Here is a 19299-nt window from a genome sequence, read left to right as displayed (position 1 = left end):
TAATTCCCAGGCATTGTCACCCTGCAGCCATGTTTCTGTAATGGCCACAAGATCATACCCATATGTAGTTATTTGTGCCATTAACTCGTCTATTTTGTTACGAATGCTATGTGCATTCAGATAGAGAACTTTCAAATATGTTTTGTGACACTTAGTTCCTGCTTTTGCCCTTTTTATTACTTTACCTTTTACTCCATACCTTCTGCCCCTTCCTGACACGCTCTGGTTTTTAATTTCCCCACTGCTACCTAAGTCTATGACCTTCTCTGTTGTCATTTTTATTATTTGCTCTCTAGGAGCCTCCCCCCCACTAGTTAGTTTAAAGCCCTCTCTACAGCCCTAGTTATATGATCCGCCAGGACTCTAGTCCCAGCACTGGCCAAGTGAAGCCCGTCCCAACGGAACAGCTCCCTCCTGCCCCAGTACTGGTGCCAGTGTCCCAGGAAGCAAAACCCATTTCTCCCACACCAGTCTTTGAGCCACGCATTTAACTCTCTAATTTTATTTGTCCTAGCCAAATTCGCTCGTGGCTCAGGTGAGATTATTACCCTTGTGGTTCTGCTTTTTAATTTGGCCCCTAGCTGCTCAAACTCCCTCAGCAGAACCTCCTTCCTTGTCCTATCTATGTCGTTGGTGCCAACATGGACCACGACAACTGGATCCTCCCCCTCCCACTCCAAGTTTCTCTCCAGTCCAGAGGCGATGTCCTTAACCCTGGCACCGGGCAGGCAACACAGCCTTCGGGACTCTCGCTCTCGGCTGCAAAGAACTCTATCTATCCCCCTAACGATACTATCCCCAGAAGGTTGTGGGTTCAACTCCCACTCCAGAGACTTTAGCACAACAATCTAAGCTGACACTCCCAGTCCAGTGCTGAGGGAGTGCTGCACTGTCGGAGGTGCCGTCTTTCGGATGAGATGTTAAACCGAGGCCCCGTCTGCTCTCTCAGGTGGACGTAAAAGATTCCACGGCCACTATTTCGAAGAAGAGCAGGGGAGTTTCCCCAGTGTCCTGGGCAATATTTTTCCCTCAATCAACATCACTAAAACAGATTATCTGGTCATTATCACATTGCTGTTTGTGGGAGCTTGCTGTGCGCAAATTGGCTGCTGTTTCCTACATTACAACAGTGACCACACTTCAAAAAGTACTTCATTGGCTGTAAACGCGCTTTGGGACGTCCGGTGGTCGTGAAAGGCGCTATAGAAATGTAAGTCTGTCTGTTCTGTACCTCTCTCTGTGGAGAACTTTATTGCTTCTTTCAGCAGAGGCGGGGCTTATGTCCGTGGGCGGGGCCAGACGCTTTGGGGGCGGGGCCTGGGGCAGTGGGCGGGGCCTGGCTCCGCTGCTGCTGGCGGAGGACGCGGAACGTTTGAGCTGAGGTGCCGCCGGAAGCTGGGCGGGGGTGAGAGCGAGCGGCGGAAGGCAATGGCGGCGCTGCGGGGCCTGGCGGCGGCGGGGAGAGGAGCCGGGCTGAGGCTCAGGTGCGATTCTCGGCTCCAGTGCGGCGGCAGCTTCACGGTGCTCGGGTTAACTCAGCGGCAAATGTTGTGGGCAGTGAGTAGCGGGGTGGGAGCGGCTATAGGGACCGTGCCCCTCACCTCACATTAAATACGTGGGGTTATGGGGATAGGGTGGGATATGTAGGAGTTACAGGGATCGGGTGGGATATGTGTCGGTGCAGGCTCGATGGGCCGAAATGGCCTCTATCTGCACTGTGGGGTTTCTGTGTGTGAATTCCTTCCCCATTGCCCCAATTCCCCCCAATTCCTTCCCCATTCCCCCAATTCCTTCCCCATTGCCCCAATTCCCCCCAATTCCTTCCCCATTGCCCCCAATTCCCCCCCCATCCCCAGACTAGCCTGCACAGACCCCCCCCCCCGTGCTTTTTCTCTTTGCATCCCAGGGTGATCCTGGAACAGTGAGGAGGGCCTGTCGGTGCTCGATGTGGTCCAGCTGGATCTAGTTCTGACGAAGGATCCTCGACCCAAAACGTTGACTCTTTCTCTCTCCTCGATGCTGCCTGACCCACTGCGAGTTTCCAGCACTTTCTGTTGTTGTTTCAGATTTTCAGCGTCCACAGTATTTTGATATTGTCCTAGTTGTGTGTCAAGTAGGTTTAAATATGTGCTCCTTGGACTTGAGGGAGCGAAGATGGGGGCAAGAATTGTCATTGAAAGGAGGAGGAGGAGGAGGGTGGGGTAGTCGAGGTTGCTGGTCGCTGGGAGTCAGCGACAACGGGTGCCTCGATTGGGGCCTTCAGAGAATGGTGGGAGAGACACAGAGGGAGGACGTTTGGCTCGGCTGGTCACACAGCCAGCTGCAGCAGTAAGAACTCTGAGGAGCAGATCAGGATGGGGATTTTTACCCTGGAGCGGCTGTCATAGCCCATGCTTGAGACACCTTTTTACCTGGGTTAAGCAGTTAATGGGTTGGGAGGAGGGGGGGAAATTTGCAACGGTATGGGGAAATAGCAGGGGGCGTGGTGACGAATTGGCTAGCTCTTTCAAAGAGCCAGCACAAGCACGATTAGCCGAATGGCCTCCTGTGCTGTATGATTCAGCTGGTGCGCAAATCTTTTGGACTCTGATGCCTGGCACGTTAAATGGCTGGTATGTTTGAGGCTGCCCTGTGTCGTCGTCTTAGGCAGTCCCTCGGAACCGAGGATGACTTGCTTCCACACTAAAAAGGAGTTCTTGGGTGACTGATGAGTCCAATGCGGGACCCACAGTCTCTGTCACAGGTGGGCAGACGGTGGTTGAAGGGGCGGGTGGGTGGGGTGCTTGGGTTGACGTGTGCTCCTTGCACTGCCTGCGCTTGGCTTCTGCTTGCTCCCGGCGAAGAGACTCGAGGTGTTCGGCGCCTTCCCGGATGCTTCTCCTCCACTTTGTGCGGTCTTGGGTCAGGGATTCCCAGGTGTCAGTGAGGATGTTGCACTTTTTCAAGGAGGCTTTGAGGGTGTCCTTCAAGCGTTTCCTCTGCCCACCTAGGGCTCTCTTGCCATGTCGGAGCTCTGAGTAGAGCGCTTATTTTGGGAGTCTCATATCGGGCATGCGGACGATGTGGCCCGTCCATCGGAGCTGATCGAGCGTGGTCAAAGCTTCGATGCTGGAGATGTTGGCCTGAGCGAGAACACTGACGTTGGTGCGCCTATCTTGCCAATGGATTTGCAGGATCTTGCGGAGGCAGCGTTGGTGGTACCTCCAGTTGTTTGAGGTGCCTGCTGTACATGGCCCATGTCTCTGAGGCATACAGCAGGGCGGGTATCACTGCTGCTCTGTAGACCATGAGCTTAGTGCCGGGTTTGAGGTCCTGGTCTTCAAACACACTCTTCCTCAGGCGACCGAAGGCTGCACTGGCACATTGAAGGCAGTGTTGGACTTCGTCATCGACATCTGCCCTTGTTGACAGTAGGCTCCCGAGGTATGGAAAGTGGTCCACGTTGTCCAAGGCCTTGTCATGGATTTTGATAATCGGGGGCAGTACTGTGTGGCGGGGGCAGGTTGGTAGATGACCTTTGTCTTACGGATGTTTACTGTAAGGCCCATGCTCTCGTATGCTTCGGTGAAGGTGTTGACGATGGTTTGGAGTTCGACCTCAGTATGAGCAGACGCAAGCGTCGTCTGCATACTGTAACTCGGTCAGAGGATGGGACGACCATGGATCTGGACTGGAGGTGACGGAGGTTGAACAGTTTCCCGCTTGTTCTGTAGATTAGCTCCACTCCAGCGGGGAGCTTACTGAGTGTAAGATGGATCATTGCAGCAAGGAAGATCTAGAAGAGCGTTGGTGCGATGACACAGCCTTGCTTGATCCCGGTCCGTACGTGAATTGGGTCTGTGGTGGAACCGTTGGTCAGGATCACTGCTTGCATGTCATCGTGAAGCAGGCAGAGGATGCTGACAAACTTTTGAGGGCAGTCGAATTTGAGGAGGACACTCCATAATCCCTCACAGTTGACAGTGTCGAAGGCCTTTGTGAGGTCAAAGATAGCACGGGCTTAAATCCATTCTTGATGCCTGGCACGTTAAATGGCTGGTATGTTTCAGGCTGCCCTGTGTAAGTCCTTGCACACTGCAGGTACCCGCTCTTGTAGTGGACGAGAAACCTCAAGCTTGGGAATAACAGCTGCTGGAGGTGTTAACATCGAGGCTGAGTATGAGAACACCGCCCGGCTCGTATATCCAGGGTTCGGTGCCTACCGTAACTTGAATTATCGAGAGGCAAGCAGCAGCTGCTGATGCTCGTCATCTTGAATTGGTGGAACCAGCGTTCAGCGGAGTGCTATCGGTGCGTGGTTAGGAGAATGTGGCAGCACACTCATGATTAATGAGTTGCACAGCTTGGGAGGAGTTGCCGGACCAGCTACCTGCCGAGCACGGGCTCAGATCAGTTCTTGTCAAGTTGCCTAGTAACCTGGTTAGTGATTGTACTCCTTGGGCGGAGGTAAGTTAGGTCACGTTAGGGTCAAGGTGGCTCCAAGTTGACGTATCTGCCGGTGCGATTTTGGGAACAAAATTGACCCTTTGTGGCAGACGTGTTAATCTGATACTGAGCCAGGCAGGTTGATAGTATTTCACGGCTCTGTTGATGGTTGACGAGCCAGCCGTGGGTCATTGGTGGGATCGAGAGAGATGTCGTTGTAGCTGGAATCCGATCCACTTGACTCCAGGTAATCTTGCAGTTAAAAGCCTGAATGCATAGGGTGACCCTGGCGAGACGAGCAGCAGGAAGCTGATCAATGACCTAACCCTTCGCTGTTCCTCTACCTTCCTACTCCCGTCACCACCCCAGACTTGAATCCCCCTTGACCGGGCTTGCAGCTTCCCTCTGTGCCTCTCCCGGCATTCTCTGCAGGGCCCATCGAGGCTCTCGTCGCTGACTCTTTATGTGCAGCAACCTCAACGATCCCATCCTCCTCTTTCGCCGACCTTCTTGCCTATCTGATCCCATCTTCACGCCCTCAAGTCCAAGGAGCACAGACTTGAACCTACAGGAACCTCTTTCGTATCCGGCACCGACGGAACCGGCGTGTTGCCGGTTGATTAAAAATTCCGGATAACGGAGAGGTACATCTACCGAGGCTATTTTTAACAAACAAAAATAAAAAAATCAAGAAATGTGCAGTATAATTGGGTACTCAGCTACAGAATGTTGTGTTAAATGGACGGTGGAAGATGCTTGATTAAGTACAGTGCTGCCAGTTGAGGGTAATCCATAACTCTTTAATTACTTAACAGTAAAACAAAACTTATAAACGACTGTATACTGTAGTTTTCGGAGTATGAATTTTGCCGGTTATTAGAGAGTTCTGGATATTTAGGTGCCGTTTAAACGAGAGTTTCCTGTATTTGACACACAGCTCATTGATCTGTTTGTCGCCAGATCTGGCTGGACCACATCAAGCACTGACCAGCCCTCCTCCCCATTCCAGGATCACCCTGGGTTGCAGAGATAATCCCTGGCTTCAGTTCTCCACTACCAACCGCCTCTTTAAATCCCTCTCCACCTCCCCCTTCACCTCCCAACAAGAAGTGCAAGGAGCTCACAGACTTCTTTGTCACTAAGATTGAGACCATCAGTTCTGCCGCATCCCTCCCTTCCCCTTGCCCACCAGGACAAAGTTCCTCCCCCAGACTTGAACCTGCATCTTTCTCTAGTTTCTCCCGTCTTCCCACATAAGAAGCAGGAGTAGGCCATACGGCCCCTCGGGCCTGCTCCGCCATTCAATAGGATCATGGCTGATCTGAATCTAGACTCACGTCCACTTCCCTGCCCTCTCCCCGTAACCCCTAATTCCCTTATCTGCTAGGAAACTGTCTATCTCCATTTTAAATTTATTTAATGTTGCAGCTTCCACAGCTCTCTGGGGTAGCAAATTCCATAGATTTACTACCCTCTGAGTGAAGAAGTTTCTCCTCATCTCAGTTTTGAAAGGGCAGCCCCTTATTCTTAGATTATGCCCCCTAATTCTAGTCTCACCCATCAGTGGAAACATCCTCACCGCATCCACCCGATCAAGCCCCCTCACAATCTTATATGTTTCGATAAGATCACCTCTCATTCTTCTGAACTCCAATGAGTAGAGTCCCAACCTACTCAACCTTTCCTCATACGTCAACCCCCTCATCTCTGGAATCAACCGAGTGAACCTTCTCTGAACCGCCTCGAGAGCAAGTATATCTTTTCTTAAATATGGAAACCAAAACTGCACGCAGTATTCCAGGTGTGGCCTCACCAATACCCTGTATAACTGAAGCAAGACTTCCCTGTTTTTATACTCCATCCCCCTTGCAATAAAAGCCAAGATTCCATTGGCCTTCCTGATCACCTGCTGTACCTGCATACTAACCTTCTGTGTTTCATGCACCAGGACCCCCAGATCCCTTTGTACTGTAGCACTTTGCAGTTTCTCTCCATTTAGATAATAACTTGCTCTTTGATTTTTTTCTGCCAAAGTGCCCTCTCTGGGCTTATTTTGTCCATGAGATCCACCTACTTCTCTCTCAACCTGATTCCTACTAAACTGCTGACCGTCCAACTTCCTTCCTGGCCCCCATGCTAGCTGACGTTGTAAATACCGCCCTCTCCTCGGGCACTGTCCCCATCCCTTTCAAAACAGCTGTCATCACCGTCGCCCTCGACCCTTCTGTCCTTGCAGACTACTGACGCGTCTCTAGCCTCCCTTTCCTCGACAGAGTTCTTGAACGTGTTATTGCCTCCCAGATCTGCGCCCATCTTTTCCGCGTTTGAACCTCTCCAATCCGGTTTCCACCCCCGAGCACAGCACTGAAACGGCCCATATCGGTTAGAAATGACATAGTTTGTGACTGAGCATGGAGCACTATCCCTCCTCATCCTTCTCCACCTTTCTGCAGCCTTTGACGTGGTCGGCCACACACCATCCTCCAACACCTCTCCGTTGTCCAGCTCAGTGGGCTTGGATTCACTATTACCAAGGCCCTATATAATTGCAGCAAGACTACTGGGGAGAGCGGAGGGGTGACCTAATAGAGTTCTTTAAAATTATGAAAGGTTTTGATAGAGTAGACACTGAGAGAATGTTTCCACTTGTGGGGAAGAGCAAAACTAGAGGCCATCAATATAAGAGAGTCACCGAGAAATCAAATCGGGAATTCAGAAGAAACTTCTTTACCCAGAGAGTGGTGAGAATGTGGAACTCGCTGCCACAGGGAGTGGTTGAAGCGAATAGTATCGATGCATTTAAGGGGAGGCTGGACAAGCACATGAGGGAGAAGGGAATAGAGGGTTACGCTGATAGAGTTAGATGAGGAAAGACGGGAGGAGGCTCGAGTGGAGCATAAACACCGGCATGGACTGGTTGGGCCGAATGGCCTGTTTCTGTGCCGTATATGGTACAATTGTATTGAAAACATTCTAGGAAATCTTTTAAAAGAAATATCACTAATACCATGCGACCTTTCCTTAAAGTGATGAATACCTGAGAGCAAGTTGTGAGACTGCAACTGATGGATTCAGCTGATTCCATCAATGATTAAAGACAATTTCAAGTGGTTTAGTAATATCATTGGAACCAAAAGATTAAGTTCAACCTTTACTGTTCCCTATTATGATTCTAAAAATCTTGCGTATGCAGGTACTCCCTGTTAACGTTTTCGGTTATTGTTCTTTTAGGTGTCCGTTATTAACGTTCGTCAGGACAAACACAGAGATCACCTGGTGGCACGAGCATCTCTCTGACGAAAACATTCACCATTTAAGAAAATTGGTTCCCGAGGAATATAAATCTTTGACCGCTAGCAGATCTTGCCCGCTGAAAGATGAGCCATGGCCCAGGTTACCTTGGGAGCCAGGTTTGTGAAAACTGCATCCAGCTTTTTTAGGAAACTGGTGTAAATATCTTCGGGTTGTTCGTGTGTGTGTGTGTCTTTAAAATTTGGATTTACGAATAAACTTCTCGATGTCTTCGGCCATGAATAGAATAACTCCAGGGGCAAGTGCTTCAAATGGCCTATACTTATTCCTAGATGTGTTTTAGATATATTTTCTTGTTTTTGAATTATTATCTTTGAGGAGATTGCAGGCAATCTATCTTTGGAGAAATAGTGTTTTATCAGATGTTCTCTCAGCCATGAATTGTCGTAGCGATGGCATTTGGTCTGTTCAGACTTTTTATTTAAACGGGCAGAAGGTGTATCGAGAGTGTATCTGGTTCATGCCGTAAATGGTGTAGTCCTTAAAATGAATTATTTTCAGAGTATAACTAAACACAGTGCTGTATTCCCCAGCTATTAACGCACAGCACAGTGTTGCACTGTTTCTCCAAGTTTTTTAAATAACTAGACTGAGAGCTGTACATATCCAAGATACTCATTGTGGATGTTGCAGTGGTATCACTGCGACGTTTTCATTGGATAGGGGAGCATCAGATGGCTCTTGCTATAGGTCTGCAGATCTTAAAAATCTGCTTGAAGGTTTGACTTGTCCATCTGTCCTGCCAATACATCACCTGTTAGAATATTTTTTGTAGAATATATGTTGTACATTAGTAAAGTGAAATGCTTCCTAGTTACTGTCAGAAACTGTTGCGCCCGGTCGGTCAAGCTGCTGTACCTTGTGTGCCGTACAACACAGGACACTGATGCCGGCTAGGTGTTGTAAACTTTCAGACTGCAAATTAAACAGTTAGAAATGTTGAGATTTGACAATTTTCGCTCTACTATAAATGTTTAGTGAAAGTATCTTGGACATTTTAATATGTATTTAAAAAGTTCACCTCTTCAAACTCACGAGGGGTCTAGACAGAGTAGATAGAGAGAAACTGTTCCCACTGGTGGAAGGGTCGAGAACCAGAGGCCACAGATTTAAGGTGATTGGCAGAAGAACCAAAGGCGACGTGAGGGGAAACTTTTTTATGCAGCGAGTGGTGAGGATCTGGAATGCGCTGCCTGAGAGGATGGTGGAGGCAGACTCGATCATGGCTTTCAAAAGGGAGTTGGATAAGTACCTGAAGGAAAAAAATGTTGTTTGGTTCCGGGGAACGGGTGGGGGAGTGAGACGAGCTGAAGCGCTCTGCAGAGAGCCGGCACAGGCTCTCGAGGGGGCTGAATGGCCTCCTTCCGTGCTGTAACCATTCTATGATTCTATGTACAGTGTTTTTCTGTGTTCATCCCATTTTGGAGAACTCATTGGTCCGTATAAATCACATAGCTGCAAAACCTTTTCAAAGAGGCGATGGCTCTGAGAGAACCACCGATAAAGGCATTTATATAGCGCTTGTAACCTAGGAAAATGTCCCAAGGCGCTTCACTGAAGTGTAATCTGACAAAAATGGATGCCAAGCCAAAGAAGGAGATGTTGGCCCAGATTTTCCTGTTGAAATAACAGTGAGGCTAATGGCGCTTCTCGTTATTTACGTTCAAATTGTACAGCGACTTCAGGCGAGGGGCAGATGCGCTGTTAAACTTAAAGTTGCTGTCCGAGTGGCGCCGTTAGCTTCTCGGAAACGGCTTCTCGCTCTCTGCCTCACCATTGAAACGCATTGAATGGCGTGAAGTTGCTGTATTTGTGCGGCAGATACGAACTAAGCTCGCCACTTTAACAGATCTGTCCTAATATCTCTTTATGTGGCTCGGTGTCGGATCGTGTTTGAGTACGCTCCTGTGAAGTGCCTTGGGGTGGTGTTATTACGTTAAAGGCGCTGTGTAAATACAAGTTGTAATTCTGGGTGAGAGAAGCATACTGGAGGGGGAAGGCTAGTTATTCGTGGTGACTAAGGGCAATCGAAGCGAGGGAATCCTATTGGACTCTTGTAGTCTTCTACTGTATATGCAATCTCATTGGCAGAGGTATGGGAGTGAATTACCGACATGTGGAAGTGGCATTTAGTATGAGCAACCAAAGAGAAAAGAAAGAAAATGTCCTTTTATTTTTATGTTTGAAAAAATTATATGATACGCAGTGTACACACATAATATTGTTAGCGATTGTCGTGTTGTATCTTCATGCGCTTCCCTGCCACAATGCCGTGGCATTATTATTGGTACTGACCTTGCCAAATACAATGTTCCCTGTAATTTTTTTTTTGGCCGTGCGCAGCCCCTTTAAGGGGCCATTCAAAATACCGCACATGTGCATTTTTTACTTTGAAAAGCCGGCTGCGTGGGTTGCCTGGAGCGCTGCACAGCTTACAGGGAACACCGTCAGTACCATTACAGGACTCCGATGCACACAGTATTGCTAAAGTCATACACACACATTGCTAAAATTCTTGTGCATGAATTAATTAAAGTGATAAGGTTGTGCAAGCGAATAAAGCTGATGAGGACAGTAGAAATGTAGGATAGATACTGGCCGATTCTATAATAATGTTTGGAATTGTACAAAATCTAAGCAAATGTACAAAATATGTGCTCTCGTAATGTCTCGGATGGAGGTATCATATTGGTTCGTACAGGAAACAGTAAAGTGCTCCATTCCCTTTATAGTTCATGTGGTAGAAATGGATTCTCAATGCACTAAAAAATGTACAGGAAACACACTTTTTTTTACCGGCACCTAAATAACCGGAAATCTCTCAACCGGCAAAATTCAGGAGTAGGTTCAGGTAAGTTTTACTTCATATTAGTGGCCGTGTAACCGGGGTTCCTGGACCTGTTGCCATGCAACAGGGATGCCTGGATCTGTGGCCGTGTACCTTAGTAAGTATACCTCTCTGTAATCCGGACTTTTTGATCAACCGGCAGCACGCCGGTCCCGTCGGTGCTGGATAAAAGAGTTTCCTGTATTTTGCTGTGTAAACAGAATATGTCGTGGGTGCCGATACCACACGGTATTGTACATAAGGAAAATTTTCTTTAGCTCGTCGATCCAGCGGTGCGTAGCCTGTCCAATGGGGCATGATGAGTGTTGTAATGAAATCTGTTTGTCTTGATCCTGTATTCGTTTTGCACTCATGTATATTACCCTCCCCCACTGTGTATAGTTTCACTTCCTCTTTCCCGACTAACCTGGGAGGTTCCAGCTCTTGGCTCTGCCCCTGACTTCTCTTACATAAAGATCCCAGGATCTGTATGACTCATTCCTGTGAACCAGTCGGCGTGTTGAGATGTTAGCTCTGATCTTAGTGATTAAAAGCCAACTTGTTTAAGTCTATAACTTCTAGTTTTGTGGTTATTGAAGGCCCATCAAGTGTCTTGCCCAGCAATCTGTTGCTGCCTCCCACCTGACTCCTAATGTGTGCCTTCCTGCCGCACCGCACCCCATTGACTCCCTCCCCACCACCACAGCCTCTCCGTGTGGCAGTACAGACAGTGCAGGAATTAGGGAAGGAAATGTTTTGGAGATGGTGGAATTCAAAAGTAGGGAAGTTATGCTAAACTTCTATCGAACCTTGGTTAGACCACACTTGGAGTACAGTTCCCAGTTCTGGTCGCCCTATTATAAAAATGATACAGAGGCACTGGAGAGGATGCAAAAAAAACTTACAAGGATGATACCAGAAATGCGAGGTTATACCTATCAGGGATGGACAGGTTGGGTCTCTTCTCTCTTGAAAAGAGAAGGCTGAGGTGACCTATAGAGGTCTCTAAAATTATGAACGGTTTTGATAGAGTGGATACAGAGAGAGTGTTTGTACTTGTGGGGAAGAGCAAAACTGGAGGCCTCAATATAAGATAGTCACCAAGAAATCCAGTAGGGAATTCAGAAGAAACTTCTTTACCCAGAGTGTCAGCCGTGGCTCAGTGGGCGGCACCCTCGCCTCGGAGTCAGAAGGTTGTGGGTTCAAGTCCCACTCCAGAGACTCGAGCACATAAAGCTAGGCTGACACTCCCAGTGCAGTACTGAGGGAGTGCTGCACTGTCGGAGGTGCTGGCTTTCGGATGAGACGTTAAACCGAGGCCCCGTCTGCTCTCTCAGGTGGACGTTAAAGATCCCATGGCACTATTTCGAAGAGGAGCAGGGGAGTTATCCTCGTGTCCTGGCCAACATTTATCCCTCAATCAACATCACTAAAACAGATTATCTGGTCATTATCACATTGCTGTTTGTGGGAGCTTGTTGTGTGCAAATTGGCTGCCGCGTTTCCTACATTACAACAGTGACTACACTTCAAAAAGTACTTCATTGGCTGTAAAGCGCTTTGAGACGTCCGGTGGTCGTGAAAGGCGCTATAGAAATACAAGTCTGTCTTTCTTTTCAGAGAGTGGTGAGAATGTGGAACTCGCTACCACAGAGAGTGGTTGAAGCGAATAGTGTAGATGCATTTAAGGGGAGGCTGGACAAGCATATGAGGGAGAAGGGAATAGAGGGTTCTGCTGATCGAGTTAGATGAGGAAAGACGGGAGGAGGCTCGAGTGGAGCATAAACACCGGTACGGACTGGTTGGGCCGAATGGCCTGTTTCTGTGCCGTATATCCTGTGTTATTCCATGTGATGATGGTAGAATGCTATGAAGAGAAGCACAGGGAAGCAGATTAGACGAAGGAGAAAGTGAGGAGTGCGAAGAGAAAATAACGTGAAGGAATGGCATAAGAGGTAAGGAGGAGTAGAGGCGAGTGAGAAATGAAAGTGAATGGGAAGAGCAGGAATGTTGATTGAGTTTTGCTGGGGTATTTTTTGGTAGATTTGCTAATACTTCTAGATAGTGGGGTAAAGAAGGCAGAGAATTATTTGGCGGGATCCTGCCTGAAAATGTTTGAAATAGTCTGAACAAATTTTAATGAGTGAATGTATTGGCCCAGAAATTAGGATCGGGTGCTTGCCGCGCGTGCAAGCCCCCGATGTGCACTCAACCGGCGCGCCGACATCTGAAGCCTGGGCCTGCTTGGAATTCCTGTCACTGGCCCGGTTCTGATGTCGGCGCGATGTGCTTACCTGATCCAGCGGCGTAGTTAGTGCGATGTGCCGGCTGGGATCAGGTGAGCACTGTACAACCAATCGGGAGGGGAAACTTCATTCATGAGTTTGATAGTAAGAACTGTCAAACTCATGAAAACTATTTTGAACAATTAATCAAATTTTTGAAAAAAAAGAATTTTTTAAGAAATCGGGTCTAAAAATACTTACCTTACTGTAAAGTCCTTAAAAACAATAAAGCTGTGGAAAAAATGTTATAATTTTAAATAATAGACCACTTACCTTCAAGAATCAAGTCCTTACGTCTCCTTTTTATATGTCTAAAAAGTTCAGGCCCTCACACACGGGCAAACCTGTCAAAAAGAAGGAAGTTCAACGCGTGCGCGCAGAGTCCTGCGCGCACGCGTTGGACCTCTGAACCCCTTGGAGGAAATGCCGGTTTCCCGCGCATGCGCTGTGCATGCTGAAATCCGGCACTTCCAACGGGCCCACGCGTGAGTACCCCGTCCGTGCTCACGCGTTGGGACCGGAATTACTGGCCCATTATCCGGCCTATTAGTGTCTCAGTGTTTCGTGACCAGTGATTGAGAAACATGTTACTTTATGGTTTTTATAAGTGACACCTAAGGGATAATTTTACAAAATTGAGCTCCTGTTGGGGAGCCTTGACTTCGGATAGTGTAATATTGGGAATGTAGCTGCACAGTCCCACGATTTTCCACCGATTAACGTTTACAAATAGAAGGTTATGGGATGTGTGTGTCCAATTGTCTGATATGCATCAGGAGCACAAATTTGTAAAATGACTCGTCTAATCTAACCTATGCTGATAAATTAGGGGTCATGGTATAACAGATTGTTGCAGTGCTTTAATTTTATCTTTAGTTATATTTCTACAGGACCTTGCCTCTCCCTATCTCTAATCTCCTCCAGCCCCACAACCCCCCCCCCCCCCCCGTGATCTCTGTGCTCTAATTACGGCCTCTTGAGCATCCCCGATTATAATCGCTCCACCATTGGCAGCCGTGCCTTCTGCTGCCTGGGCCCCAAGCTCTGCCCTAAACCTCTCCGCCTCTCTCTCCTCCTTTAAGACGCTCCTTAAAACCGACCTCTTTGACCAAGCTTTTGGTCACCGGTCCTAATTTATCCTTATGTGGCTCGGTGTCAAATTTTGTTTGATAATCGCTCCTGTGAAGGGCCTTGGGACGTTTTACTCCGTTAATATAAATACAAATTGTCGTCGTCGTTGTATTTCATTGGGTGTAAAGCGCTTTGGGACGTCCGGAGATGGTGAAAGCAGTTGTGGAAATAAAAGTCTTTCCTTTTTTCTTCACTCAATAAAAGAATTGCCAATTGGTCGTCTGGTGTGATTCACTGAAGCAGATAAAGAAATTGTGGATCAGCTTAAAAGTGAGTCGTGTCTATCTTTCTCCCTTTGAAGGTACCCGTCGGGTTGGACTTGTTGCAATGAAGCTCGGGATGATGCCTTTGTGGACCAAGGCGGGTGAGAAACACGCAGTCACATTACTTCAGGTAAAAGCCTGGCATGAAAAACAAAATTGCATTATTAATCATAAAGTCGGTTTGGCTTTTGTGGTTTTAGCAGAAAAGAGGTTAGAGCACGTAAATAGGAATGGAGTACAGGAAACTTTCTGGTATCCGGCACGGACAGGACCGACGTGGTGCCGGTTCATCAACAATTCCGGATAACCGAACACTATAGTAAAAGATACGGAGCACAGAGCTCCATATAAAGCAACAAACTCTCTTGCTTATAGCTTCAAAACAATCGGCACAAGTTGCAAGTGTCTCTGTAGCTTAGCAACAGCTTCAGCTACACCCTTGCACAGCAACAAATGGAGTAAAAAAAGTAATAAAAGTTACCTGAACCGACTCCTGAATTTTGCCGGTGGATAGATCGTTCCGGTTATTTAGGGGCCGGTTAATCGAAAGTTTCCTGTACTTAAAGCAGCGATGGATACAGAGCAATATTGTTCAATGTATAGACCTATTATCTGTCTCATCATTATAAGAGAAAACATGACGTTTGCACAAATGTAGTACTTGGGCAAGTTGAAGTAATTTTTAAAAAATAGTTTCTGCTGCCTTTCCCTGTTCTTTTGGTGGTAATTGAATCCCAACCCCAGTTCATCGTTATGTTTTTTTAATTAATGATTTTGAAGTTGTCACTTTTGGGGGAAAAAAGTGTTTTGTGAGCATGTGCTATTTCCATAAATCACCGAGCGGTGAAAGTTGCTCAGCAGTATAGTCGGAGCTTATGTCCTTCCAAATTTGGGTTGAATTTGGGGAAAAAAGCATTTTGCAGTCTACAGCCCTGGAGTGCCGTTCATGTGGTTTACAGGGTCTCTCGCAGGCGCGGTAATAATTTGAAGTGATGAATTAAATGTGTCACACGAAGCATACTGTACGATATTAATTCATTTTGGCTTACATGTGACCTTTTTCACGATAGTGAATTGGTGCTAATAAATAAACCCAGTGACTGCCGAGACTTGAGTGCAAAAAGCTAGGCTGACGCTCCAGTGCGGTGCTGAGGGAGTGCTGCACTGTCGGAGGTGCCGCCTTTCGGATGAGACGTTAAACCGAGGCCCCCATCTGCTCTCAGGTGGACGTAAAAGATCCCAGGGCACTGTTTCGAAGAAGAGCAGGGGAGTTATCCCTGGGGCCAATATTTATCCCTCGATCAACATCTAAAACAGATTATCTCGTCATCACATTGCTGTTTGTGGGAGCTTACTGTGCGCAAATTGGCTGCCGCGTTTCAGTGACTGCATTTCAAAAAGTACCTCATTGGCTGTAAAGAGCTTTGGGACGTCCTGAGGTCGTGAAAGGCGCTGTAGAAATGCAAGTCTGTCTTTTTTCAATAAAAAATAACTTAATGTGTTTTTTTCAGGTGCAAGATTGCCACGTTGTATCCTACACTTCTAAAGAGCAATATGATGGCAAGAAGCCTGCGCTGGTAGTGGGTGGAAAGAATACATCTCCATTTAATGTAAGGAAGTGTTTGCATGTATGCTTCATTATTTGACTTGATTCATTAACAGATGTTGCTTCGTATGACGGGAAAAGCTTATAATGGGATGTCTAGTTTGGCTCTCCAGTCGATGGCCTCCCGAGATGCCAATTGGAGAAATGAGGTGCCTCCCGCAACAGATCTCAGTGGGCAGGTTGATGTGATGTGTTCCATGGTCTGGGACTCAGGGCCACAGTCACACTTCGGGCCGTCTCTCATCTTCCACTGGTGGAGCCGGTGGCCATGCCCGGTGCGGATTGGGTTGAGCGCTGCCCACTATTTTGTCTCATCCATGCCTTGAAATCAAGTCGAACAATCTTGACAGTACAGAAGTGGTCACAGAGTCATAGGAAGTGGTGGAGAGGGTGAGCTGGGTGTCATCAGAGTACATATGGCTAGTAACCAGTGCCTACGGAGGATGGCACTGAGCAAGTAGATAAGGAAGAGAAGGAGGCCAAGGGTAGATTCTTGGGACGCTCTGGAGACGATGAGATGAAAGCCATTGCTGTAGATGGACTAACTGCATTAGGACAGGTCCAGAAGCATGGAAACAGACAAGAGGTAATAGCGAAGGATGGATGGCATGGTCTACCGTATCAAATGTTGCAGAGAAATCGAGGAGATACACTTAGATTATTGGACTTCCTTGCTAACTATTCAGTGAATGAAGCATATGCATGGAACCATGTCTTAAAATGAGTTGGTTCAGTAATGCTTGCATACGATAGCTGCAATTAAGTTAAATGTTTAGCCTGGTAAAAAAAATTATTTGAGATGGAATCAGATGATGTCTTGCATCATGCTCCGTTTACATTCAGTGATATGCCTTTTTCTTTTTAAAACTGTCTGAGACTATAGCAGAGATGTTTCTGGGTCTGGGCCTGCCAGTGTTGCCTCTAATTTCTGGGGGGGTGCGAGGCCCATTCAAATTTTCACGTATGCGCGGTTTCTTACGTTGAAAAGCCAGCGAGCGGCCTGCGCGGGACCTCCAGACTGCTGCATGGTCACGCAGCTTAACGGGAGCGTTAGCACAGACCCAGGAAAATCTACCCTTTTAAGTTACAGCAATAAAATCAAGCATTTCCCAATTTACCTGCCCCTGTTTTTTGGAGGGAGGGAGTTGATGCGGTCAACGCCCTGGCGTAAACAAAAATTTCCCCCAAATATTCAGAAATTGAAGTTGTACGAGGCCAGATCGAGGTTCGATGTCAGGAGGGGGGTTCTTCTCCCAGAGAATAGTGGACTTCTGGAACAGGCTGCCGGCTCGTGCGGTGGACGCTGATTCGCTGAATTCCTTCAAGCGAGAGCTGGACCGGTTTCTGGCCGGGGCAGAGATCACCTCTTACAGAAGGGTAGGCACTGCAGGGAATTCAGGGGCCGGAGTGATCTGGACTAGTTTCCATCGCCTCGATGGGTCAGAGAGGAATTTCACAGATTTTTCCCCCAAATTGACCTGGGGTTTTTAATCCTTTTTTTGCCTCTCCCAGGAGATCCCGTGGTTTCCGGTGGGTTGGAGAGTGTAGATATTGTGATACACGAGGTATCGCCATTCTGTGGGACAGGCTGGGTGGACCAGAGGGTCTTTACCTGTCTGTCATTGTCCGTATGTTCGGATTAAATGGGCAGAATGGGGTATGTTTTACTAATTGATTGAAAGACCAGCGGTGCGCATGTAGACACCACGCGCTAGTTGATGCAAAGTTAGACTCATTTTTGCCAGCGCATTAAGTTATGGGTTGGTCAGTGTGAAAGATTTGCCGTTAAGAAATACTGAAAATTCAGTGCAGTATTAGTTTGTGATACTTTTTAGATTGAAAGTCCTGTTCGATCCACAGAGTTTGAAGTGTCACTTTACTGTAGTGTATTTTGATATAGTTCAGTGATACATAAGTAGTTTCTCATACATAATAGCTGCTGCAGATTACCACTTTGAAATGGTTATAGAAACTATTATTATGACACCTTTTTTAAAATGGTTCATCCAGTGGCTCGAGGAAATCTGTCATTCCCAATTGAATACCGGCAATTTTTAAAAATTCGTTCCTGAGATGTGGGCGTCTCTACTTGCCCTTGAGACGGTGGTGGTGAGCCGCCGCCTTGAACCGCTGCAGTCCGTGTGATGAAGGTGCTCCCGCAGTGCTGTTAGGGAGGGAGTTCCAGGATTTTGACCCAGCGACGATGAAGGATTAGCGTCCAGATAACCTGTAATGGATTGAAAATGGCCTCTGGATTGGTCACATTAATGGAGATAGCTCCACACAGTGAATTGCCACTCCTAGTCAATCAAACATTTTTAAACGCCTTTGCTCCTGTTTCTCAATGATCTATTTGGGGGGGGGGGGGGGGGGGGAAAGAGACAGCCGTGACAAACAGGTTTTCTCAGAAGTAGGGCAAAGTTTATTTTGGCTGAACCGTCAGAGAACAAACATTTTTTAATTTTGTGAAGTTCTATCTGCTCAAATACCCAATGTTCTGTTGCAGATGAAGAGACTGACGTGTAAAATACAGTCATTAGAAGCAATCAACCTTTAAGTGCCGCTCAATTTGGGTACCTATGGTTAGAGATGAATGCAAAAACTAACCATGGGAAGTGATTTCATGGTACAGTACATTAAGCTGTGAGCAATTGCTAAGCAGGAGTTTTTGAAGAGCAACGCAGAATACCGATTTGTTCCCTTACAGATGTTAAAGACCAGGTCAAAGCTCATATTTCCCTATGAAAACTTGAAGACGATGCTTCCAGTGATTTAGTTCTCTCGCGATTGTGCTCCCTTTTTGGTGCCGGGTGTCCCAGCCTCTCAACAGTAGAACTTTATTCCCTCCCATGTCTCTGAATGTTCTGCTGTGTGCCACGACAGATAGGGTCGGCAACAGGGAATCTCTATCTCAAGTACCTCCCGACTGACCGCTATCTCTGGCAGACCAGACTGTGTTTCGCTAGCCGGGGTGTCATGCTTTAGACTCAAGTACGGTTAACCACATCAATAAGTAAATTAGCCCAAGGAATGAATTGTTTATTTAGCATCACGTTTCCCCACATTCATAAAATGACCAGATAATCTGTTTTTAGCGATGTTGATTGAGGGATAAATATTGGCCCCAGGACACTGGGGAGAACGCCCCTGTTCTTCGAAATAGTGCCATGGGAGCTTTTACGTCCACCTGAGAGAGCAGACGGGGCCTCAGTTTAACGTTTCATCCGAAAGACGGCACCTCCGACAGCGCAGCACACCCTCAGCACTGCATTGGAGTGTCAGCCTAGATTCAGTTTATGTCCTATTCTAATTCGCAGCTATGTCCTATAAGAACATAACATAAGAAATAGGAGCAGGAGTCGGCCATTTGGCCCTTTGAGCCTGCTCCGCCATTCAATAAGATCATGGCTGATCTTCTACCTCATCTCCACTTTCCTGCACTATCCCCAT

General features: G+C 47.3%; 1 protein-coding gene across 1 annotated transcript in view; it reads left to right on the top strand.

The window, feature by feature from the left end:
• Positions 1 to 1382: 1382 nt before the first annotated feature.
• mrpl3 (mitochondrial ribosomal protein L3) overlaps positions 1383 to 19299 on the top strand; it is a 77143-nt gene continuing 59226 nt past the window's right edge. The window contains exons 1-4 of the mRNA XM_085989287.1: positions 1383 to 1484; positions 7657 to 7835; positions 14282 to 14373; positions 15755 to 15853. Of these exons, the coding sequence (XP_085845413.1) occupies positions 1429 to 1484; positions 7657 to 7835; positions 14282 to 14373; positions 15755 to 15853 (426 nt within the window). The 5' untranslated portion in view covers positions 1383 to 1428. The remainder of the gene's footprint in view (positions 1485 to 7656; positions 7836 to 14281; positions 14374 to 15754; positions 15854 to 19299) is intronic.

This window comes from Somniosus microcephalus, chromosome 5 (assembly GCF_052327205.1).
Source record: "Somniosus microcephalus isolate GS21.2 chromosome 5, FLI_Smic_1.0, whole genome shotgun sequence".
In the NCBI taxonomy this organism is placed as follows: Eukaryota; Metazoa; Chordata; class Chondrichthyes; order Squaliformes; family Somniosidae; genus Somniosus; species Somniosus microcephalus.
This window is presented reverse-complemented; position numbering and strand designations above follow the sequence as displayed.